We start from the raw sequence: 26,046 nt of genomic DNA, 5'->3' as shown, positions 1-26,046 counted from the left end.
AGAGGTGGCGAAGTGAAGACGAGCCTGAAGCCTCTCGGGGCCTCAGTCTCCCTATCTGAAGGATGTCTGCTCCTATATCAAACGAGAAAACGCAGATAAAGCACACTCTGCAAAGGGAAGCACTTATGAGATCTATTATTATGGTGGCTTTTATTACTGTCACTGAGACAGAAGACCAGGCTTTATCTACAAAGAACTGCTGGGAGAGAAGTCAGACAAAGCTGTTAGGACGCGTGCTGCGACACCAAACCACGTCGCAGCTGGCCACGCCAAACGGTCTTTTCAGCAAACAGTGAACTATTTCACCAAGTGCTGGCCACACGACGGGGCATATCGCCCTCGTTTTCTCTCTCAGCTCGTTGGCTGAGCCGCTCTCAATGCCAGGACAGAATAGTCTTTCAGTTCTCTTAGTTTCTGTGGTTTGTTTTTATTTAACATGTTAATTTCACATACTGCAGGCTAAAGAAAGAAAGAAAGTTGCTCAGTCGTGTCTGACTCTTTGCGACCCCCTGGACTGTAGTCCGCCAGGCTCCTCTGTCCATGGGATTCTCCAGGCAAGGATACTGGAGTGGGTTGCCATGCCCTCCTCCCGGGGATCTTCCCAACCCAGGGAATGAACCCAGGTCTCCTGCATTGCAGGCAGATTCTTTACTATTTGAGCCACCAGGGAAGCCCACAGTAGGCTAAGTATATACCGATAAAAACCCACTTACAGGATTGTGAATGAAAGAATATTTTCTAGTGGCAAGAAGGCAGCAGAAAAAAATCAAAAAGTAGAAAGCCAATACTAGAAACTTGGTCTGGAAGAAGCTGCTGATTCCATGGCCTCATGTGTGAGCACCAGAGTGACCCACAGGCTTGCCTGACTCACTCATCATCATGGGTGTAGGCTCAGGCCCTGGGGAAATGGGGAGCATTCCCTGGTGGTCCAATGGCTAAGACTCCACACTCCCAGTGCTGGGGGCCTGGGTTTGATTCCTGGTCAGGGAACTAGATCCCATGTGCTGCACCTAAAGATCCTGCAACTAAGACTCAGCACAGCCAAATAAATATTTTTTCATGTTCAAAATGGACATAGGAGTGTGCTGAGGGCACAGAGGCCATTCTAACCCTTATCAAAGAAAACACCCAATGGAAGAAACATTTGCAATCACACACACCAGAGTCGATCAGGTTCTGGGACCTCCAACATGGCCATCTCTCGGGTGTGGGGTGATTAAGAGGCTGGTCCCAGCCCCAAAACTTAAGAGTCCTAATGGTTACACTGTCTCCAAAAGAGGGCCTCTTTGTCAAGCTGTATTCTTGTTCAGTTTCTCCTCTTTAAACACAGCCTGAAAGAACACAGTTTTCTGTTTCCACTAGAAATGTAAACTGAAAAGCCCACCCTCGGACTTCCCTGGTGGTGCAGTGGCTAAGACTGCGCACCCCAGGCAGAGGGCCAGGGTTCCATCCCTGAACTAGACCCCACCTGCCACAACTGGGAGTTCACACGCCACAACTAAAGACGCCGCATGCCGTAACTAAGACCCGGCTCAGCCAGATAAATCAATAAATATTAAAAGTAAAAAATCCATAAGCATACGGATGACGGCAATGACACCTCCCTGACAAGGAATCAGTGGTGAATGGGCACAAAGGGGGTGTCCAACCATACTCCCTTCCACACAAGACCTGTGCCCCAAATCTCTCCCCAACACTGCTCTGGGGGACCCCGGGTGACCAGAGTTCAGGAACTGGGGCTCTGACTGGACGGAAGGGGTGGCAGAAGGGAAAGGCAGGTCCCTTTTCCTCCTCTCCTCACTTCCAGCCCAGCGGAGGCCATTCACTCCACCTCTGCGGGCTGCCACCTGACCTCCATGAGACCTCTGATCATCTGGGAGCCCGGGCCCAGCGCAGCTGTCTGAAGGGCGGGCGCTTGGCTTTATTCTTCTTGGGCCTGAGCCAGCACACGTAAGTGCTCAGTAAACATCATGGGGTATCCCCAGGGCACGGGCTGCGCCTCTGTGTGGGGTCCGCCCTGGCCTGGAAGACTGCTGCAAAGGTGATGACGGTCTGGTCTCAGTGGAGCCTGACGCCACCCCCACCCCCCGCCGGCTCCCAGGAAGGCCTGTCTGGTCCTGCGCCTGCCCACGGAGGACCCCGTCAGAGGAGCCAAGCCACACACTCCTTTGAGGCCCAGCCCTTCCGCCCTTCCGGCACCCTCCGGCCAGGCTGCTCTGGGTCGCTGCAGGCCTCACTACAGCGAGCCTCCGAGCTAGCGCCAACTCTGGCCATCCCCTGCAGAAGCAGTCAGGCAGGCTACGCGGGTCACTTCACTCCTCAAGAACTGCTAGAGAGCCTGTCTCTCATGAAGCGGACTTGCCCAACCAGTCACCCTTTAGCTCAACAGATGATTACCAGCACCTAAGGCTGATGTTCAGTCACTAAGTTGTATCCGATTCATGCAACCCCACGGACTGGAGCGCGCCAGGCGCCCCGTCCATGGGATTTCCCAGGCAAGAATGCCAGAGTGGGTTGTCATTGCCTTCTCCAGGTCATCTTCCTGACCCAGGAGTCAAACCCATGTCTCCTGTATTGCAGGCAAATTCTTTACCACTGAATCAGCAGGGAAGCACACCCAAGGATAAATTAAAACCGACACAGTCCCTGCCTTAGTAGACACAGTCCACACAGTGGGGGACAAATACCATCAATCGAAGACTCCCACCAGCACAAAATTACAAACTGGTATGTAGAAAAGCACACGGTCTCCCCCAAGGCGGTAACAGAAAAGCTGGGCCAGTCTGTCAGGGTAGCGACGTGCTAGCTGAGATATGAAGAGCAGCCGGGATTAACCAGAGATGAAGAGGGAAAAGGACACTCCAGACAGACCATAGAGCACATGCAAAGGCCCTGAGGCCAGGGAGAATGTGCAAGCTACCGAAAGCAGGGCCTAGGGGCTGCGGGGCAGAGAGACAAGTCTGGGAGGTGCAGGCTACTGGGGTGTCAAGGGCAGGGCAGGGCAGGGCAGGGCAGCGGCCCGATCCAGTCCACAGACAGTGGAAGCCAGGCACCACCATCCCCTGCTTTCAGCCAGTGTGCACAAAAGGAGAACCGACTCTGTGTCAGCCAGGCCAGAACCCAGCCAGTAAATCGTTTCTACGATCAACGCTGCAGGAATCCTGCCCAGCAGGCAGGGCGGGTGGCGATCCAAGGAGGAGGCTGTCTGCGGTCATCTGTAACCTCTACTCCCCCCATTAGCAAGTGGCAGTAAGAACTGGGATGGCCGTGCCGGGCCTGCGTGCAGGAGCAGCCGTGGGGCCTGTGAGCCAGCACATCTCCCTTCCTCCCCCACGTCTGCGTCAGCCCCTCTCTGGGCAAGCGGACACCCGTCAGGCCCTTTTGTCTCAGGCTGATTTGTAGGCCAGGCACAGACTCCTGTGTCCCATTTTACCAAGCCACCTTCTTCCTTCCAACCCTAAGTCACTCTAGTTAAAAGCAGGACATGTACCCCAAAGTCCCAGCCACGACAGCCCTTTGAGCTGGAGCTCCAGTTTCTCGGCTTCCCCTCATCCTGTCCTGCCTCTGTCAGAAAGGCCGTGCCAATCTCCCCTCCCAGGATACCCCCTGCCCTGTCCACGCAGCTGTCTCCAACACACCCAAGCAAGTCAGCCGCCCCTCCTCCAGCTTGGACCTGAGCCGCCCTGGCCTGAGCAGAGTCCGAGCTCCCTCTGGGCTGGGCGAGGCCCGCTCATTCCTCCGTCAGCCTCTGGAAGCGCTGAGGAGCCACGCCAGCAGGGAAACTTGCTGACCCCTCATGAAGATAATGAGGAGGCTTCTCCACCCCCCCATCCCCCTTCCACGGAGACAGGATTAAAACAATAAAACTAAAACGTAGGGCTTCCTTGGAGGCTCAGTGATAAAGCATCTCCTGCCAAGGCAGGAGACACAGGTTCGATTCCTGATCAGGGAAGATTCCACATGCTATGGAGCAAGTAAGCCCCGGAGCCGCAACTACTGAATCCACATACCACAACTACTTAAGTCCACAGCCTAAAGCCCGTGCTGCGCAACAAGCCTAGCCTCCACGTTCTGCGACTAGAGAAAAGCCCGGGCAGCAAGGAAATCCCAGCACAGCCAAAACCAACTCTGTAAAAACACAACCAAGCGGTTCTCTCCCCACTAGACTCTGCAGAGCCCACTGCCGAAGCAGCATGAGTGAGGCTTAAAGCAGATGCGACTCACACGGCTGTAGCGCCTGGCCGCTTCACAAACAAGCAAACTCCCAGATGGGAAGCCACAGAGCAGCGCAGAGGCCGGGGAGGGGGTCAGAAGAGCGCGTCGGCGTGCGCTTGCTGGCTGCGACCTCGGGCAAGTGACATAAGGCCTCTGGGCCTCAGCTGACCGCTTCATAAAGGCAAGGAGGAGACCGACCAGGGTGACTGGGAGAATGAGCTGAGCCAACTAAATGCCTGTCCTGCCCAGTCCTTGGGTGCCTGCACGGACTCGAGGCCCTCCCAGACCTCCACATCTGACCGCCCTCCTCAGCTTTATACTTTTCAGAGCGCAGACGCCATCACTCCACTGCGCACATGTCTGTGCATTTCTGCATGTCTGTGGTTCCCAAGTGGCTCAGTGGTAAAGAATCCGCCTGCCAGTCCAAGACAGGCAGGCTGGATCCCTGGGTCGGGAAGATGCCCCTGGAAAAGGAGACGGTGACCTGCTCCAGTACTCTTGCCTGGGAAATCCCATGGACAGAGGAGCCACGGTCCACGGGGTCGCAAAGAGTCAGATGCAACTTAGCAACTACAGAACAACAGGCCCCTCCTTAGACCCTCAGCTCCCTGAGGCAGGGGGTCTTCAGGTTCACAGGTATAACCTGCTGCCTGGAAAGCACCTGCCCAGAGAAGATGCCCAGTAAAAACACCTGAACGAACAGCACGATGAAGGCACCCCGCACACTTGTCTGCCACTGAGGGATCCTGACGCTCCAGCCCCGCAAAGCCGACAGAACAAGTACAGAGTGTTACTCCCAATCTGCAGATGGGAAACTGAGGCACAGGAAGCGCTGCACAACTAAGGTCACTGGAAGAATACCTAGGGGCCCGAACATGGGAAACAGGCACCCTGACGGGGCTTCAAAGGAGAACGAGGCCCTGCAACCAGCGTCCCAAGGAAGAATATCAAGCAGCTTTCTGAGGGAGTGCTGGCTGTTCAGGTCAGGTCAAGGTGGAGGAGACCCAAAACGACTCCTTGGAGTGGGGATCACGAGGCCTCTCACCTGGGTCGTGACTGGGTCTGCTGGCGCAGCCTGAGGCACCAGAGAGTGGACACTCTATCCAGTGCATGCGTGTTAGGTCGCTTCAGTCACATCTGACTGTTTGCAATGCTGTGGACCACAGCTCACCAGGCTCCCTCGTCTATGGGATTCTCCAGGCAAGAATACTGGAGTGGGCTACCCTGCCCTTCTCCAGGGGGTCTTCCCGACCCAGGGATCGAACCCAAGACTCTTATGCACTGGCAGGCGGGTTCTTTACCACTAGTGCCACCTGGGAAGTGCACTCTATCCAATTCAGTTCAGTCCAGTTCAGTTCAGTTGCTCAGTCATGTCCGACTCTTTGCGACCCCATGGACTGCAGCACGCCAGGTTTCCCTGTCCATCACCAACTCCCGGAGTTTACTCAAACTCATGTCCATTGAGTCGGTGATGCCATCCAACCATCTCATCTTCTGTCATCCCCTTCTCCTCCTGCCTTCAATCTTTCCCAGCATCAAGGCCTTTTCCAATGAGTCAGCTCTTCGCATCAGGTGGCCAAAGTATTGGGGTTTCAGCTTCAGCATCAGTCCTTTCAATGAGTATTCAGGATTGACTTCCTTTAGGATGGACTGGTTGGATCTCCTTACAGTCCAAAGGACTCTCAAGAGTCTTCTCCAACAGCACAGTTCAAAAGCATCAAGTCTTCAGGACTCAGCTTTCTTTATAGTCCAACTCTCACATCCACACATGACTACTGGAAAAACCCTCTTCAGTTCATCTGATCAAAGATGCTCACTCACTTCCCCAATCAGCTGATTGGGATTAAGAACTAGGCATGGGAAAAGTTGTTTTAAAGCTTAAAGTTAGGGCAGAAGAGACAAAACTTACATGTTCTTTGCATGACTGGGAGCCACATAGTCAACAAAAACCAGGTTGATGCAGGTCACTAAGAGAGACAGCCAGGATCTCTGGATCTTACAGGATGAGCCAGATTTACTCTAAAACCCGACTCTCCACCCCCATCCACCGCCAAGCTACACCGCATTAGCATTCGAGTGAGATACAGAGACTAGAGATGACTTTGGAGGGAAAAACAAGGGAGGAAAGGACAAGCAAGCGTGCCAAGCCCTGAGCCGCCATTCCAGACACACCTGCTGGATGATGCTGTGGGCGGGCTCCCAGGGGGCCACCTGGAAGAGCAGAAACTGCAGGGCTCTGCAGGCAGACAGAAGTGGGTGCAACTCCATCTCTGCACTCACCAGCAATGGGACTTCAGCAAGTGAGTAATACTTCATCTCTCTGAGTCTCCGTTTCCTGTTTGTAAAATGGGAATAAAAGCTTCTCGGACAGTGGCACACTTTAAAAAGAAGCGAGGCGCGACTAAGCTGTGTGCCACAACTACCAAGCCTGTGCTCTGGAGCCTGCAAGCCGCAGCCACTGAGCCCATGCGTCTAGAGCCTGTGCTCCACAGCAAGAGAAGCCGCCGCAAAGAGTAGCCTGTGGACCACAGCGAGAGGGGCCCCGCCAGCCACAGCTAAAGCAAGCTGCGCGCAGCAACGAACGCCCAGCACAGCGCAAAATGAGCAAAAGAAAAATATATATTTTTTAAAAAGAAACTTACGACGAAGGGGAAAGGAAGGAAGAAGGAAATCCGTGAGCGCTGGGCAGACTCATTACCACTGAGCCCAGTGCTCTCCTCCCGTTACCACTGCTCCTTGGGTCTGGGGGCCACGTAAGGTACAGGGGGGACAACTCCCGGTGGAGCTGAGGGGAGACCCCACCAAAGAGGCCTCTGGGACAGACAGCGTTCGTCGGGAGGTCACAGCATGAGGTTCTGGCCATGGGGTCTGGGGTGGGAGAGGCGGGAACACACAGAAAGAAAGGATGCAAGCAGGAAAGAGAAGACGGTAAAGGCTGAGGGCGGGCTACAGAACTGGCAAGTGCCGCAGGGCTCGGGGAGGACCAGCCCCAAAGACAGGTCACACGGGTTAAGGTCAGCAAGGCGGCTGGCAAACTACAAGAGCACCTGGGACAGAGGCGGCAAGGAACACAGGTGCACTTCCGGGGGGCCACAAGAGGAGAGGCAAAGGGGGCCTGGGAGAAAGAAAAATCAACGAGATGCTGATGGAGGGGAAAAAAATCACTGTTAGAGGGAGAACTATCCACTCCTCAGATTGACAAGATTTAGATTCAGGGTCAGCAGCGACTATATGGGGAGAAGACATCACAGATGTGGCTGAGTAGGGAGCAGAGCGGGAATAAGGCTGATAAGAAAAACCCAGACAGGCCTGGAGGCAAAGGAAAAACACCCCACATTCCACAAACTCACTGGCCACCAGCTTCACTCATCTTCAACTGGCCATTCACATTCCAAGGGTGCCCTACACCTCAATCCAGCCAGCTCAGGGCCTCCTGATCCAGAGGGGGCTCCCCTACTGCCCCCAAACAGAAACTATCTTGGAATTAGATCCATGCTTCCCCGGTAATAATCGTGAACTTTGGGGAGGCCCTCAGCTAGACTGGAAACGCCTGGTAGGTCTGGGTCGACAGGAATCCATGGTGCAGCGCTTCACTTAGCAAGTGTGAACGGTTGACAGGATTATCCAAGGAAGAAAGTCTGGCCATGTCATCATTCAACAAACATACTGAGAAAGGAACAGGAAAAACCACACCAGGCAATGAATGCCCTGAACTTGTCAGAGACCAGGAGACCCACGCTGTGGAGCTCCCTACCCTCAAGGCCCAGATCCCTGGCCAAATGGAGAGAAGAAAGGCTGTCTGTGAAGGGTTCTGGGTGGTGTAACTCCTCGGTCCTTGCTTCCCGGGTTTACCTGCCACCCCCTGGGTGCTGAGCACAGAGGCAGGGGCGCTGAGCAAGAGGCCTGCGCCTGGTCGAATGGGGACAATGCAGAGAGACCCACAGACTTCTGTGGACCACGACTGGTGCCAATGGGTGGTGTCAGGGAGGCACACTGCTGCGTGACGGGGGTTAGGACAGGTAAGCAGGGAAGGCCTCTCAGAAGAACACGTGAGCTGCCACCTGAAGGGAGCCAGGCTTTGGCGGCATCGAAGGAAGAAACAGGGACGGACGCTTCAGAAAGGAGGAACAGCCTGCAGGACACCAGAAGGACAGACAGAGCTTAGGCTATGGGAGGAGGAGAAAAACCGCAAGAAGGGCTGCGGTGTGGATGCCAGACTGGGGAAGAGGCAGGAGAGGCTGACAGGCCTACCTGACCACCAGGGATTCCTGCGGCGTGGCGGAGAGGTGGTGGTGTTCGTGGGGGGAGGGGATTAGGACTTTAGTCTAAAGGATTCTAAGCAGGTGAATCACATGACTGGATTCAGGTTTTCACACAGGACCTCACAGCAGCCTTTCTCTAAAAACCACTGCCTTTCTCTAAAGCTAATCCTTCATCGGTAAAGAATCCCCTCTTTGTTGTGTGGATAAGCACAAGTTAGAAATTATTTAATAAACTCTAAAGCACTCAATTAACATTAGCTACTGTCATCAAAGTGCAAATTAAGGCAAGTGTCATTTGGATCAGAAGCTTTAAAAACCAGAGGCATTTCATCATTAAATGAGCCTATGTGTGTTTCACCCCCCCCCATACCCTAAAATGTAGCGACTGGCTAGTAATAATAATATGCAACATCTGCAGGGCACTTAATAGCTTACAGAGCACTTTTATATCTGTTGTTTAATAACCACGGGTCTCCAGTGCTTTGAATTTAGTGACAGTATTACAAATTGGCTAGTTCTGGCAATATCTAGCAAGTAGGCACCATCTCTCTCCATGGATCAGGTGACCAGTCATGACAATCTGCCTAAGAGCTCTTCCGGGGTTGGGCATTCTCACCGCCGTCATCACTACTTCCAAATGTCCCAATCTGCCAGAGAAGTAAATAATGGTCCTAATTACAGGATCACTGAGTGATACTGATGTGACAAGCATTGCTATAAGCACTTGACATGCTTAATTTTCACCTGATCCCAATATTTTTTAACATTCCCATTTTCCAAATAAGGTTACTGAGGCATGGAGAAGATAAGGGCGTCATCCAAGGACACACAGAGGAGTAAGACCCAGAGCCAAGATCTGAACACGTGATAATGTGACCCTGTATCCTCACTCTGAATCCCAGCGCTGTGCTAGATCATTCTGGCAAACTGCACATAATTCGGTGCTTGGTACGACACAGAAATTCAGCAAATAAGGGCAGCTGTTATCAGCAGGACATGGGTAGTTTCTAGGTCCCACGAGAGTGTCACCTCCAGGAGAGCAGCGACCTTGTTAGTCTGGGTGACTGCTGCGCTCCCAGCACCTGGCCCTATGCACATTTGAAGGATGGATAAATGAATGAACGTGCCTCCCAGAAGGCAGGGCTGCCTGTGCACGGCTCTTATTTCAGGTCTGTGTCGCGCCACTGACACTGCCCCTCGGTAAGAGCATCAGGCTGATCTGAGGCACAACAAGGAGTCCGGAGACTTGAGACCCCCACCTCCCTTTCACAGCGCAGGGGTGGCGGAAGGGGCTCCCAAGGGAAGAGACGAGTCCGGGCTCGCAATGCCGGGGGGTCCCGGCTCCGGCGGGGCTCTGCCCTGCACGGCGGCGGAGATGCTGGCCGCCGCGGCGCTGGGACCCGACAGGAGACAAAGACCCGCGGGGCCGCCGCACCCGCAAAAATGCTGGTGCCCCTCGCCCACCTCCCCGGGAGGCAGCCGAAAGCTGCCATGCCTCACCCGGCCTGGAATCTGCGGAGAATCCCGGGCGCCGGACGGAGCGGACACGCGATGCGGCCCTGCCTGCGGGGTCGCCGTCCGCAGAGGGTCGCTTCGGTGCGGGAGGCCGCGGGCCGGACCGGCCTGTCACCTTCAGGACCGCCCGCCCACTCGCCCGCTCTCCGCCGGGAGCCCTCAGCGCGAGCCGCCGCCACCCAGCTGAGCCTCCCCACGCCTAGGCCTCCCCGCAGCGCCCGCCTCGCGCCCCGCACGGCGACGCCGCACCCTCGCCCGTCTGGCGCGTACCTGCTGGGAAAGGGGGATGAGCGGGGCCGCCATCTTCCCGCGGACTCGGGCTCCGAGCGCCGGCGGGGAATGGGGCGGGGCCGCGCGCGCGCACTGGTGCGAGGGGCGGTGCGCGCGCAGCCGAGCCCAGGGGAGGGCGGGGCCAAAGCGGGGCGGGGCGTGTTCCGCGGAGCTGAAGGGGCGGGGTCGAGGGCGGGGCCGCGCGCTCCTAGCCCCAGCCGAAAGGGGCGGGGCCTGGAAGGTACGCGGACCAGGGACCTTTGAGGAATTCCTCCTACGTTCCTTCACCACCTCTTCCAGGATTTCGCTGCTCTTATGCCAAGGTCATGGCATCTGGTCCCATCACTTCATGGGAAATAGATGGGGAAACAGTGGAAACAGTGTCAGACTTTATTTTGGGGGGCTCCAAAATCACTGCAGATGGTGACTGCAGCCATGAAATTAAAAGACACTTACTCCTTAGAAGAAAAGTTATGACCAACCTAAATAGTATATTCAAAAGCAGAGACATGACTTTGCCGACTTAGGTCCGTCTAGTCAAGGCTATGGTTTTTCCAGTGGTCATGTATGGATGTGAGAGTTGGACTGTGAAGAAGGATGAGCGCCAAAGAATTGATGCGTTTGAACTGTGGTGTTGGAGAAGACTCTTGAGGGTCACTTGGACTGCAAGGAGAGCCAACCAGTCCATTCTGAAGGAAATCAACCCTAGGATTTCTTTGGAAGGAATGATGCTAAAGCTGAAGCTCCAGTACTTTGGCCACCTCATGCGAAGAGTTGACTCATTGGAAAAGTCTCTGATGCTGGGAGAGATTAGGGGCAGGAGGAGAAGGGGACGACCGAGGATGAGATGGCTGGATGGCATCACTGACTCGATGGACGTGAGTCTGAGTGAACTCTGGGAGATGGTGATGGACAGGGAGGCCTGGCATGCTGCGATTCATGGGGTCGCAAAGAGTCGGACACGACTGAGCGACTGAACTGAACTGATGCCAAGGTTGATGGCAACCCACTCCAGTACTCTTGCCTGGAAAATCCCATGGACGGAGGAGCCTGGAGGGCTGCAGTCCATGGGGTCGCTGAGGGTCGGACATGACTGAGCGACTTCACTTTCACTTTTCACTTTCATGCATTGGAGAAGGAAATGGCAACCCACTCCAGTGTTCTTCCTTGGAGAATCCCAGGGACGGGGGAGCCTGGTGGGCTGCCATCTATGGGGTCTCACAGAGTCGGACACAAGTGAAGTGACTTAGCAGTATGCCAGGATCCCTTAGCCCTCCAGGTTCCTGCCGATTCTGGGCCCTCTGCAAGGGATGCCGTTGACATTCCGCGCACCTGGCAAAAAGGATCCTCACGCTTCCCAACAAGGCGCCCTGTCCCAGGATAGGGTGTGTGTCTCAGTGTGTGTGTATACACACCACCCTTCCCAACAACTGTTCCTAGGATAGGGGTCTGTATGTGTGTGTGTACACCACCCTTCCCAACAAGGCGCCCTGTCCCAGGATAGGGGTGTGTGTGGTGTGTGTGTGTGTGTGTGTGTGTGATATGGTGTCAGCTAAACTGGGTTGCAATATTTTCACCTCTGTGCACCGCAGCAGCACCCACAACGCCTGGGATTATTTCTCAACTGCCACCTTCTTGATGTGTGGCCTTGGCAAGTAGCCTCTGTGCACCCCCAATCCCCTCTTCTGAAAGGAGGAAGTGGTAGTATGTATTTGCTATCATTCTACCTCCGCACTGCACCCTGCACAGAGCAGGCGCTTGATGTTTGCCGGAGGACCATTACTGGAGAGGCATTTATTTCTTTAGACATGTGTTGCCTTCTTTTTGCTATGGACACCTGCTCATCTGTGGCTCAAATGGTAAAGAATCTGCTTCAACACAGGATAACAGAGTTCGATCCCTGGGTCCAGAAGATCCCCTGGAGGAGGGTATGGCAACCCAACTCCAGTATTCTTGCCTGGAGAATCCCGTGGACAGAGGAGCCTGGTGGGCTACAGTCCACGGGGTCACAAAGAATCAAACACAGCTGAGCGACTAACACTGTCTTTCCACTCATCATTAGCTGATTTCCACTAAAATGATGACGAAGGAAGGTTCCCCTAGGAGCTGACCACAGTGACACAAGGCTTCTCCAGCTCAGGTTCCCCTTCCGTGGTCTCTCTTGTGACAGCGGCACTTCTCAGCAGTTGAGCTGGAAGGTCGAGCAATCCTGAGGTAGTGAGGGCACAGCTTCCGGTCCACCTCCTCCACTCTGAAGTCTCACAAGCTTCCTGCTTAAAGGTCTTCAGCAACTTGATGTACCTCATGCCACTCAAATGAGCACAACATGCTTTGTGACTCATTCAACAAACTATTCACAGTCAAGTGTTCACTGAGCACAGGTGCTCCCTTAGTGAGCTGGGCACACACACGCTCTCCACAAATAGGTCTCACCCTGGAGCTACCCAGAAGGGCTGCTAAACAGCCTCGGTCTCTGATTCTGATTTATAGCTCTGGATGGGACCCGAGTCCATTGGGCTGCAAGGAGATCAAACCAGTCCATCCTAAAGGAAATCAACCCTGATTAGTCACTGCAAGGACTGATGCAGATGCTCCAATACTTTGGCCACATGATGCAAAGAGCAGACTCATTGGAAAAGACCCTGATGCTAGGAAAGACTGAAGGCAAAAAAGGAGAAGGGGGTGGCAGAGGATGGCATCACTGACTCAGTGGACATGAATTTGAGCAAATTCCAGGAGACAGTAAAGGACAGGAAAGCCTGGGGTGCTGCAGTCCATGGGGTCAAAAAGAACTGGACACGACTTAGCAACTGAACAACGACAAACAAATCCCCAGGAGGTGCTGAAGTTGCTGGTCTCAGGCCACTCCCCTGCCCCCGCCATTGTGAGAACCACAAGTCTAGAGGGGAAAAAAAATCCAAAAAGAAAAAAAAATCACGTGAGGAAATAGATAACTATACACAGTGAGAAGTGCTACCTCGTAGTCCAAGGGTGGGTGCACTCAGTGATGGTGGGGGCTGGGAGCCACCACAAGCAAAAAGGAGCTGAACAGCAAAGAAGCATATTGAGACCGAGACACTGGAGCTCAGAGGACAAGACAGAGGGCCTTGAGAGTGAGAGTGAAAGTCACTTAGTTGTGTCCGACTCCTTGCAACCCAGGCCAAAATACTGGAGTGGGTAGCCTTTCCCTTCTCCAGGGGATCTTCCCAACCCAGGGATCAAACCCAGGTCTCCTGCATCGCAGGCAGATTCTTTATCAGCTGAGCCCACGAGGGTCTTGAGACAAGGCCAGATCATGTATAGTCTGATCGGACAACACTGTGCGCAGAGCAGTGAAACAGGACCATATGTGATTCAGCCTCGTTGTGAGACCATCTTGCTCTCCGAGCTCCAAGTTCTCAGTCTCACAGGCCCCTTCACTCCCTGTGCACAGAGAAAGGGAAGGCCACCAGACAGTTCGGCACATGATCAGCTTTGTGTTCTAGAACAGTGCCTCTGGATAAGGCTGGCAAAGTGGATGGAGAGGGGACGGGTAGAAGCAAGCGGAACAGCTGCAAAGATGCCCCAGTGGTCCAGGCGGGGGTGACAGAGGCTTTTAGCTGCCTTGGATCCTTAATCAGTCCATGTTCCATAAGGAAAAGAGAAGCCGGCAATATCTGTATTTCAAACAGAAGGCAATTTGATACAGGAGATTGAGTACAAAATTGTTGGAAAAGCAGAGGGGAAGGCAAGGTTACTGAAGATTAGTAACAGGAGGAAACTGCTAGTCTCTAGGGTTAAAAGTCAAAAGGGAAAGGGTGTTATGCCAAAACCCACCACCACTGGGCGCTGAGCAGGAATCCCAGCAGGAAGCTGGTCCTCACTAGCCGCCGCTGTTTCTGCCATTATTGCTTTCTGTTTTGGCCCTGCCACACTGTGGGATATCAGTTTCCACATCAGGGATCAAACCCACGCCCCCTGCAAGGGAAGCTCAGAATCTTAACCATGGGACCACCAGGGAAGCCCCTCTGCTGTTGTTGCTAAAGTCCTAGTTATTGTCTCCACTGAGTAAGGGGCGGGCAGGAGCCTGGGAAAAAAATGGCTTCTCCTCTCTGCCTGTCTTCTGACATCCTTCTCACAGAACATGACGGGACACTAGTGGGCAAGGGTGTCTGGGAAACGAGTGCAGGCTTCCAGCCTCACCGTCTAGCGTCTACAGGGGCAACAACCTCACAGAGACTCTCTGGCCTGGTCTTGACTGGAATCAGAGGCTCCATGATAAGAGTCCCACCAAGTCACTCCCTCTACTGCAGCCATCCTGGGCAGTGATCAACCAACCTGGGGTCTTTCTCACTAGAGTCTAGAGCTGCACCATCCAACACAGTGGCCTCTCCACATATGGCGATGTGCGTGCGTGCTCATCGCGATGGGCTATAGCAGTCCAGGCTCCTCTGTCCTCCACTATCTCCCGGAGTTTGCTCAAATTCACGTCCAGTGAGTTAGTGATGCTCTCTAACCATCCCGTCCTCTGCCTCCCCCTTCTCCTTTTGCCTTTAATCTTATCAGGGTCTTTTCCAATAAGTAGGCTCTTTGCATCAGATAGCCCAAGTATTGGAGCTTCAGCGTCAGTCCTTCCAATGATTGTTCAGGGTTGATTTCTTTTAAGATTGACTGGTTTGATCTCTTTGCAGTCCAAGAGACTCTCAAGAGTCTTCTCCAGCACTACAGTTCAAAAGCATCAGTTCTTTGGTGCTCAGCCTTCCTTATGGTCCAAATCTCACATCCGTACATGACTCCTGGAAAAACCACAGTTCTGATTATACAGACCTTTGTCGGCAAAGTGATATTTCTGCTTTCTAATGTGCTGTTGAGGTTTGTCTTGTGGCTTCTCTGCTGGCTCAGACAGTAAGGAATCTGCCTGCAATGCAGGAGACCCAGGTTTGATCCCTGAGTCAGGAAGATGCCCTGGAGAAGGGAATGGCTACTCACTGCAATATTCTTGCTGGGAGAATTCCATGGAGTGAGGAGCCTGGCAGGCTAATCCACGGGGTCACAAGAGTCGGACATGACTCAGTGACTAACACTTTCAATTTCACTTCACTAGGTTTGTCATAGCGTTTGTTAACCATAATGATGTCATTTTAACTTGATAACCTCTACAAAGACTTTATAATTTTTTTTAATTTTTATTTATGTATTTTTGGCCACAAAGTATATGGGACCTTGATTCCCCAACCAGGGATTGAACCATGCCCCCTGCATTGGAAGCTCAGAGTCTTAACCACTGGACCACCAGGGAAGTCCCAAGACGTTATTTCTCATTTTAAAATGTATAGAAATACTGAATCAATATGTTATGGAATGCGGGGGACGACCCGTGAAGGGTTAAGTCTTGGGAGCTCCCTGGCAGGTATGTCGGGCCCTAGGACATGTGCCTAAGCTCCCTGTCCCGCCACCCTCAAGAATTTTTGTAACCCTTAAGGCTCCAAGATGTTTGGTTTCGGCAACATTTCATAGAAGATAGATTATCTTATTGTGTATACTTCATAGAAGATAGATATTCTGATTGTGTTCTGTATACAATGGTAAGGGTCTGGTGATTGTATCCTGAGATTAAAAAACAACCTTGTGAGTGCCTTAAGTTACGTACTTTACCCTATATATACCGCAGCACAATAAAGCAAGGTATCAGCCATTTGGGGCTGATCCTCTCAACCCCATCTTTTGTCTCTCTGATTTTCTTAGCGGGGACGCTCCGTTCTCTCCCTGTGCAGGTGCGACTCTTGCTTGTGCTGGCCGCGGCAGGTGGCGCCCACCGTGGGGCTCGAGCTCGACAGTTCTCCTCGCCACTACTCTTATTAATTGAAAAGAGTGAGTATATGAGTATACTAGTGAATTAAATTGAGGAGGAGTAGTAAGGTATATAGTTGAGAGTATAAATATGGGACAGACGCATAGTCGCCAGTTGTTTGTGCATATGTTATCTGTAATGTTAAAACATAGGGGAATTACTGTTTCTAAACCTAAATTAATCAATTTTCTTTCATTCATCGAGGAAGTTTGCCCTTGGTTCCCCAGAGAAGGTACAGTAAATTTAGAGACATGGAAGAAGGTAGGGGAACAAATTCGGACTCATTATACGTTACATGGCCCTGAAAAAATCCCTGTCGAAACTTTATCCTTTTGGACACTAATCCGTGACTGCCTGGACTTTGATAATGATGAATTAAAACGTTTAGGAAATTTATTAAAACAGGAAAAAGATCCTCTCCATGTTCCTGATTCGGAACCCAGGTATGCTGTTCCCGAGGGGGTTGAAAGCGACCCTCCGTTTTCTAACTTATTGCGTCCTTCGGATAATGATGATTTACTTTCATCCACAGATGAGGCAGAATTAGACAAAGAAGCTGCTAAATACCATCAAGAAGATTGGGGTTTTTTAGCACAAGAAAAAGGGGCGTTAACATCTAGAGATGAATTGGTTAAATGTTTTAAAAACCTCACTATTGCTTTACAAAACGCAGGAATCAAGCTTCCTAGTAACAATGCCAAATCTCCTTCTGCTCCGCCTCTTCCCCCTGCTTATGCTCCTTCTGTTGTGGCTGGTCTCGATCCCCCTCCAGGGCCCCCTCCACCGTCTGAGAACATGTCTCCGCTGCAAAAGGCATTGAGACAGGCACAGCGACTTGGTGAGGTTGTCTCTGATTTTTCTCTTGCTTTTCCTGTCTTTGAAAATAACAACCAGCGTTATTATAAATCACTGCCTTTTAAACAACTGAAAGAGTTAAAGATTGCTTGCTCACAATACGGTCCTACCGCTCCATTCACCATTGCTATGATAGAAAATTTGGGTACTCAAGCTTTACCTCCAAATGATTGGAAGCAGACAGCTAGGGCATGTCTCTCAGGGGGAGATTATTTATTATGGAAATCTGAATTTTTTGAACAATGTGCTCGTATAGCTGATGTTAACCGACAGCAAGGTATACAGACCTCCTATGAAATGTTGATTGGTGAAGGCCCTTACCAGGCTACTGATACTCAACTTAATTTCTTACCTGGTGCATATGCACAAATATCAAATGCGGCTCGGCAGGCATGGAAAAAACTTCCTAGCTCCAGTACTAAGACAGAGGATCTTTCAAAAGTCCGGCAGGGACCTGATGAGCCTTACCAGGACTTCGTGGCACGACTTTTAGATACTATAGGTAAGATAATGTCAGATAAAAAGGCTGGGATGGTATTGGCAAAACAATTGGCTTTTGAAAACGCTAACTCTGCTTGTCAAGCTGCTTTAAGACCTTATCGAAAAAAGGAGATCTGTCTGATTTTATTCGCATTTGTGCTGACATTGGACCCTCCTACATGCAAGGCATTGCTATGGCAGCAGCATTACAAGGAAAAAGCATAAAAGAGGTACTTTTCCAGCAGCAAGCCCGGAACAAAAAAGGACTTCAAAAGTCAGGTAATTCGGGTTGCTTTGTTTGTGGTCAGCCTGGCCATCGGGCTGCAGTGTGCCCTCAAAAACAACAAAGCCCTGTTAACACTCCTAATTTGTGCCCACGCTGTAAAAAAGAAAAGCATTGGGCGCGGGATTGCCATTCCAAAACGGATGTTCAAGGTAATCCTTTGCCCCCGGTTTCGGGAAACTGGGTGAGGGGCCAGCCCCTGGCCCCGAAACAATGTTATGGGGCAACCCTGCAGGTTCCAAAAGGACCATTGCAGACCTCTGTCGAGCCACAAGAGGCAGCGCGGGATTGGACCTCTGTGCCACCTCCTACACAGTATTAACTCCCGAGATGGGGGTCCAAACCCTTGCCACAGGAGTGTTTGGGCCTTTACCTCCAGGGACAGCTGGACTGCTTTTAGGGCGCAGCAGTGCATCTTTAAAAGGAATACTTATTCATCCTGGTGTGATTGACTCTGATTATACAGGAGAGATAAAAATATTAGCCTCCTCTCCTAACAAAATTATTGTAATCAATGCAGGACAGCGTATAGCTCAACTTCTTTTAGTTCCATTAGTCATACAAGGAAAAACAATTAACCGAGACCGTCAAGATAAAGGTTTCGGGTCCTCTGACGCCTTTTAGGTGCAAAATGTTACCGAGGCACGACCAGAACTTGAGCTACGCATTAATGGTAAGCTTTTCCGCGGAGTGCTTGATACAGGGGCCGATATTAGCGTTATTTCTGATAAATACTGGCCTACTACATGGCCTAAACAGATGGCTATTTCCACTCTCCAGGGTATTGGCCAAACTACCAATCCAGAACAGAGTTCATCCCTTCTTATTTAAAAAGATAAAGATGGACATACAGGCCAATTTAAACCTTATATTCTGCCCTATCTTCTAGTTAATCTATGGGGGCGTGATATATTGAGCAAAATGGGTGTTTATTTATATAGTCCTTCACCCACTGTGACAGATTTGATGTTAGATCAGGGCTTACTTCCAAATCAAGGTTTAGGTAAACAACATCAAGGCATCATTTTGCCCCTTGATTTAAAATCTAATCAAAACCGAAAAGGCTTGGGGTGTTTTCCCTAGGGACCTCTGATTCTCCTGTGACACATGCCGATCCTATTGATTGAAAATCTGAGGAACCGGTATGGGTCGATCAGTGGCCCCTAACACAGGAAAAACTTTCTGCCGCACAACAGCTGGTGCAGGAACAGCTGAGACATGGGCATATTGAACCCTCTACCTCTGCTTGGAATTCCCCAATTTTTGTTATTAAAAAGAAGTCTGAAAAATGGAGATTGCTACAAGATCTTCGTAAGGTAAATAAAACAATGATGCATATGGGAGCCCTACAACCTGGGTTGCCCACTCCTTCTGCTATACCTGATAAATCCTATATCATTGTTATAGATTTAAAAGATTGTTTTTACACTATTCCTCTTGCACCTCAAGATTGCAAAAGATTTGCTTTCAGTTTACCCTCTGTTAATTTTAAAGAGCCTATGCAACGCTATCAATGGAGAGTTCTCCCGCAAGGAATGACTAATAGCCCTACGCTGTGCCAAAAATTTGTTGCTACAGCAATAGCTCCGGTTCGTCAACGTTTTCCTCAGCTATATTTGGTTCATTATATGGATGATATATTACTAGCTCATGCTGACGAACATCTATTGTATCAAGCTTTTTCGATTCTAAAACAACATTTAAGCCTTAATGGTCTTGTTATTGCTGATGAAAAAATTCAAACTCATTTTCCTTATAATTATTTGGGTTTCTCCTTATACCCTCGCGTTTATAATACCCAATTAGTAAAACTGCAGACTGACCATTTGAAAACTCTAAATGACTTTCAAAAACTTTTAGGAGACATTAATTAAATACGTCCTTATTTAAAATTACCCACTTATACCTTGCAGCCATTATTTGACATCCTTAAAGGTGACTCTGATCCTGCGTCACCCCAAACACTTTCTTTAGAAGGACGAACAGCTTTACAATCAATAGAAAAAGCTATTAGACAACAACAGATTACTTATTGTGATTACCAACGATCATGGGGTTTGTATATACTTCCTACCCCCCGAGCACCCACAGGGGTTCTCTATCAAGATAAACCTTTGCGATGGATATATCTATCTGCTACTCCAACTAAACATGTGCTCCCTTACTATGAACTTGTTGCAAAAATTGTAGCAAAGGGACATCACAAGGCCATCCAATATTTTGGTATGGAACCCCCCTTCATTTGTGTTCCTTATGCTTTAGAACAACAAGATTGGCTTTTTCAATTTTCAGATAATTGGTCTATAGCTTTTGCAAATTACCCGGGACGGATTACTCATCATTACCCTTCTGATAAATTGTTACAATTTGCTAGCTCTCATGCCTTTATTTTTCCAAAAATAGTTCGCCGACAACCTATTCCCGAAGCGACACTTATATTTACAGATGGATCTTCTAATGGAACTGCAGCTTTAATCATTAACCATCAAACCTATTACGCACAAACCAGTTTTTCTTCTGCTCAAGTTGTGGAATTATTTGCAGTCCACCAAGCGTTGCTAACTGTACCTACTTCCTTCAATTTATTTACAGACAGCTCCTATGTGGTCGGTGCCTTACAGATGATTAAAACTGTTCCAATTATCGGCACCACCTCTCCTGAAGTTCTTAACTTATTTACATTGATTCAACAGGTTCTCCATTGCCGCCAACACCCCTGTTTCTTTAGACATATTCGTGCACATTCCACCCTTCCTGGTGCCCTGGTACAAGGCAATCACACTGCGGACGTTCTTACTAAACAAGTGTTTTTTCAATCAGCTATTGATGCAGCCCGAAAATCCCATGATTTACATCACCAAAATAGTCATTCTTTACGGTTGCAATTTAAAATTTCCAGTGAAGCTGCACGGCAAACTGTTAAATCTTGCTCTACTTGTCCTCAATTCTTTGTTCTCCCTCAATATGGTGTCAACCCTCGAGGTTTACGCCCTAATCACCTCTGGCAAACAGATGTTACTCACATTCCTCAATTTGGGCGTCTTAAATATGTTCATGTCTCTATTGACACTTTTTCCAGTTTTCTCATGGCTTCCCTTCACACTGGAGAATCAACACGTCACTGTATTCAACATTTGCTGTTTTGCTTTTCTACTTCAGGAATCCCACAAACCCTTAAAACAGATAATGGACCTGGTTATACTAGCCGTTCTTTTCCACGTTTTTGTCTTTCTTTCCAAATTCATCATAAAACAGGAATTCCTTATAATCCACAGGGACAAGGTATTGTGGAACGAGCCCATCAACGCCTTAAACATCAATTATTAAAACAAAAAAAGGGGAATGAACTGTATAGCCCCTCACCGCATAACGCCTTAAACCATGCTCTTTATGTTTTAAATTTTTTAACTTTAGACGCAGAAGGCAATTCAGCAGCCCAGCGTTTTTGGGGAGAACGATCCTCATGCAAAAAACCACTTGTACGATGGAAGGATCCACTTACCAATCTGTGGTATGGGCCAGACCCTGTACTAATATGGGGACGAGGGCATGTTTGTGTTTTTCCACAGGATGCCGAAGCGCCGCGCTGGATTCCGGAAAGGCTGGTACGCGCGGCAGAGGAACTCCCTGACACATCAAATGCAACGCATGACACTGAGCGAGCCCACGAGTGAGCTGCCTACTCAGAGGCAAATTGAGGCGCTGATGCGATATGCTTGAAATGAGGCTCATGTACAACCTCCAGTGACACCTACTAATATACTGATCATGTTATTATTATTGTTACAGCGGATACAAAACGGGGCGGCTGCGGCTTTTTGGGCATACATTCCTGATCCGCCTATGATTCAATCCTTAGGATGGGATAAAGAAACAGTACCTGTATATGTTAATGATACAAGTCTTTTAGGAGGAAAATCAGATATTCACATTTCTCCTCAGCAAGCCAATATCTCCTTTTATGGTCTTACTACTCAATACCCTATGTGCTTTTCTTATCAATCACAGCATCCTCATTGTATACAGGTGTCAGCTGATATATCCTATCCTCGAGTGACTATTTCAGGCATTGATGAAAAAACCGGAAAGAGATCGTACAGTGACGGAACCGGACCCCTCGACATTCCGTTTTGTGACAAACATTTAAGCATCGGCATAGGAATAGACACTCCTTGGACTTTATGTCGAGCACGAATTGCATCGGTGTATAACATCAACAATGCCAATACCACCCTTTTATGGGACTGGGCACCTGGAGGAACACCTGATTTCCCCGAATATCGAGGACAGCATCCACCCATTCTCTCTGTAAACACTGCTCCTATATATCAGACAGAACTATGGAAACTTTTGGCTGCTTTTGGTCATGGCAATAGTCTATATTTACAGCCCAATATTAGTGGGAGCAAATATGGTGATGTGGGAGTTACAGGATTTTTATATCCCCGAGCTTGTGTTCCTTATCCATTCATGTTGATACAAGGCCATATGGAAATAACACTGTCATTGAATATTTATCATTTAAATTGTTCTAATTGCATACTTACTAATTACATTAGAGGTGTAGCCAAAGGAGAACAAGTTATAATAGTAAAACAACCTGCTTTTGTAATGTTACCTGTTGAAATAACTGAAGAATGGTATGATGAAACTGCTTTAGAATTGTTACAACGCATTAATACGGCTCTTAGCCGTCCTAAAAGAGGTCTGAGCCTGATTATTCTGGGTATAGTGTCTTTAATCACCCTTATAGCAACTGCTGTTACCGCTTCTGTATCTTTAGCACAATCCATTCAAGCTGCTCATACTGTAGATTCCTTGTCATATAATGTTACTAAAGTAATGGGAACTCAAGAAGATATAGATAAAAAAATAAAAGATAGATTATCAGCTTTATATGATGTAGTTAGAGTTCTAGGAGAACAAGTTCAGAGCATTAATTTTCGCGTGAAAATTCAGTGCCATGCTAATTATAAATGGATTTGTGTTACAAAAAAGCCTTACAATACTTCTGACTTTCCGTGGGATAAGGTGAAAAAACATCTACAAGGAATTTGGTTTAATACTAATGTTTCTTTAGATCTTTTACAATTGCATAATGAAATTCTTGACATCGAAAATTCTCCAAAAGCTACTTTGAATATAGCTGATACCGTCGATAATTTTTTACAAAATTTATTTTCTAACTTTCCTAGCCTTCATTCACTGTGGCAAAGTATAATTGCTATGGGCGCGGTTCTGACTGTTGTGCTTATCATAATTTGTTTAGCTCCTTGCCTTATTCGTAGCATTGTTAAAGAATTTTTACATATGAGAGTTTTAATACATAAAAACATGTTGCAACACCAACATCTTATGGAGCTTTTAAAAAATAAAGAGAGGGGAGCTGCGGGGGACGACCCGTGAAGGGTTAAGTCTTGGGAGCTCCCTGGCAGGTATGTCGGGCCCTAGGACATGTGCCTAAGCTCCCTGTCCCGCCACCCTCAAGAATTTTTGTAACCCTTAAGGCTCCAAGATGTTTGGTTTCGGCAACATTTCATAGAAGATAGATTATCTTATTGTGTATACTTCATAGAAGATAGATATTCTGATTGTGTTCTGTATACAATGGTAAGGGTCTGGTGATTGTATCCTGAGATTAAAAAACAACCTTGTGAGTGCCTTAAGTTACGTACTTTACCCTATATATACCGCAGCACAATAAAGCAAGGTATCAGCCATTTTGGTCTGATCCTCTCAACCCCATCTTTTGTCTATCTCTTATTTTCTTAGCAGGGACGCTCCGTTCTCTCCCTGTGCAGGTGCGACTCTTGCTTGTGCTGGCCGCGGCAATGGAATAGGAATTAACATAGTGTTGTAGGACAATTATTCTTCAAAAATAAGCTCAGAGAAAAAGAGATCACATTTGTGGTTACCAGAGGCAGGGGGCTGGGGGAAGGAACTGGATGAAGGCAGTCAAAAGGTACAAACTTCCAGTTATAAGAAAAATAAGTACTAGGAATATAATGTACCACAGGATAAATATAGTTAACACTGCTGTATGTTGTATATAAAAGGTGTTGGGAGTAAATCTTGTGTTCTCAGCACAAAGAAAACATATATTCTTTCCTATTTCTTTAATTTTATATCTATATGAGATGACAGACATTCAGTGAGTTTATTGTGGTCATCCTTTCATGATGTCTGTAAATCAAATCACTATGCTATACACCTTAAATTTACACAGTTCAGTTCAGTTCAGTTGCTCAGTCGTGTCCGACTCTTTGCGACCCATGAATCGCAGCACGCCAGGCCTCCCTGCCCATCACCAACTCCAGGAGTCTACCCAAACTCATGTCCATCGAGTCGGTGGTGCCATCCAGCCATCTCATCCTCTGTCATCCCCTTCTCTTCCTGCCCCCAATCCCTCAGCATCAGAGTCTTTTCCAATGAGTCAACTCTTCGCATGAGGTGGCCAAAGTATTAGAGTTTCAGCTTCAGCATCAGTCCTTCCAAAGAATACCCAGGACTGATTTCCTTTAGGATGGACTGGTTGGATCTCCTTGCAGTCCAAGGGACTTGCAAGAGTCTTCTCCAACACCACAGTTCAAAAGCATAAATTCTTCGGCGCTTAGCCTTCTTCACAGTCCAACTCTCACATCCGTACATGACCACTGGAAAAACTATAGCCTTGACTAGACAGACTTTTGTTGGCAAAGTAATGTCTCTGCTTTTGAATATGCTGTCTAGGTTGGTCATAACTTTCCTTCCAAGGAGTAAGCGTCTTTTAATTTCATGGCTGCAGTCACCATCTGTAGTGATTTTGGAGCCCCTCAAAATAAAGTCTGACACTGTTTTTGCTGTTTCCCCATCTATTTCCAATGAAGTGCTGTATGTCAATTCTATATCAGTAAAACTGGAAAAAAATTAATTAATTACAATTAACTGGGATTAAAAATTCACTCCTCCTAAGAAGGTACAAAACCAAGTGCAAACCTAATGCACAGCACGGACTCTGGGTGATAATGATGTATCCATGTAGGTTCATCAATTGTCAGAAACGAACCACGGTGGTGTGGGATGTCACTGGTAGGGCAGGGTATACAAGTGTGGGGACAGACGGTATATGGAAACTCTCTCAGTTCTGCTCAGTTTTGCTGTGGATTTAAAACTTCTCTAGAAAATGAAGTTTGTTAATTTAAAAAATTGTTTTATTTTTATTGTTTTGGTTGCACCTTGAGGCATCCAACCTCGAGGTGGGATCTTAGTTCCCTGAACAGGGATTGAACTCATGCCGCCTGCAGTGGAAGCATGTTTTCTTAAACCACTGAACCACCAGTGAAGAACCAATGAAGTTTATTAATTAAAAAAAAAAATTCATTTCTCAGTCCCACCAGGCACATTTTAAGGGCTCACATGTGGCCACAAAGATGAAGAAAGTTCTCCAGGATTGTGCTGCTGCAGAAGATGAGTCCTGCCAGGTCTGAGCTGGTCTGACCCATCTTTGTTCAGCTGTTTCTGGCATTTTCCCTCGAGTTCTAGCACTGCTTCTTTCCTCATTAACTTTTCCCTTGTTTAGAGATTTAAAAGGTGGGCAGTGTTTGAGTCCCACCCCTGCGCTTCCAGGGAGTGAGTCTTTAGCTTCTGAGACTGGTTTGTTGTTGTTCAGTTGCTATTAAGTGCCCAGCTCTTTGTGACCCCATGGATTATAGCCCGCCAGACTCCTCTGTCCATGCGATTTCCCAGGCAAGAATACTGGAGTGGGTTGCCATTTCCTCCTTCAAGAGAACCTCACAACCCACAGATTGAACCTGGGACTCCTGCATTAGCAGGAGATTAGATTCTTTACCACTGAGGCACCAAAGACGACCTCTGAGACTGATAACCCCTGATTACCTGGGAAGACCAAGATGATCTGGCAGCCGAAAAACTTCAAGGTCGCAAGTCTGCCAACTTCAGCCAAAGCCAGAACAAAACTTGCCCAACCTCCACTTCCTGGTCAGACTTTTCACACCAGTCATTTATCCACATGCTCTGTATCATGTCCGATTTTATTTGGCTTCCTTATAACATGACTAAATTCCAAATTCCAAAATTGGTGTCCTAAATTTGATTATTCCCAACACAAATTTCTGTGTGAGAACAGAGCTCTTCAAAACAGAAGCCTCTATGTGTGACTTTTTCAAAGCAAGTCATTTGATTTAAGGGAAAAAAAATTAAACTGCAAAGTAATCACTATTTTCACTTCAGAGAATGGATTTCATTGCTCTGGTTTACAGAGAACCAACGGCCATACAAGTGGGCCGCAGAGTCGGGGGAAGGCGTCACCTTCTTTGTGGAATGTTAAATGTCTATGC

General features: G+C 48.7%; 1 protein-coding gene across 33 annotated transcripts in view; it reads right to left on the bottom strand.

Moving 5' to 3' along the window:
• Positions 1-10,348, bottom strand: part of EPS15L1 (epidermal growth factor receptor pathway substrate 15 like 1) — a 110,989-nt gene extending 100,641 nt beyond the window's left edge. For 32 of the 33 annotated variants that reach the window (XR_011256929.1, XR_011256931.1, XR_011256930.1 and 29 more), the window contains exon 1: positions 10,263-10,346. Coding sequence is in view for 28 of the 33 variants with exons in the window: in XM_069589151.1 (XP_069445252.1) it covers positions 10,263-10,295 (33 nt within the window). In the remaining 5 variants the exon portion in view is untranslated. Of the gene's footprint in view, positions 1-10,262 lie in introns of all 33 variants that reach the window. The other variant, XM_069589180.1, reaches the window with a different exon arrangement.
• Between the last annotated feature and the right edge of the window lie 15,698 nt (positions 10,349-26,046).

The sequence above is a fragment of the Ovis canadensis genome, chromosome 5 (assembly GCF_042477335.2).
Source record: "Ovis canadensis isolate MfBH-ARS-UI-01 breed Bighorn chromosome 5, ARS-UI_OviCan_v2, whole genome shotgun sequence".
In the NCBI taxonomy this organism is placed as follows: Eukaryota; Metazoa; Chordata; class Mammalia; order Artiodactyla; family Bovidae; genus Ovis; species Ovis canadensis.
This window is presented reverse-complemented; position numbering and strand designations above follow the sequence as displayed.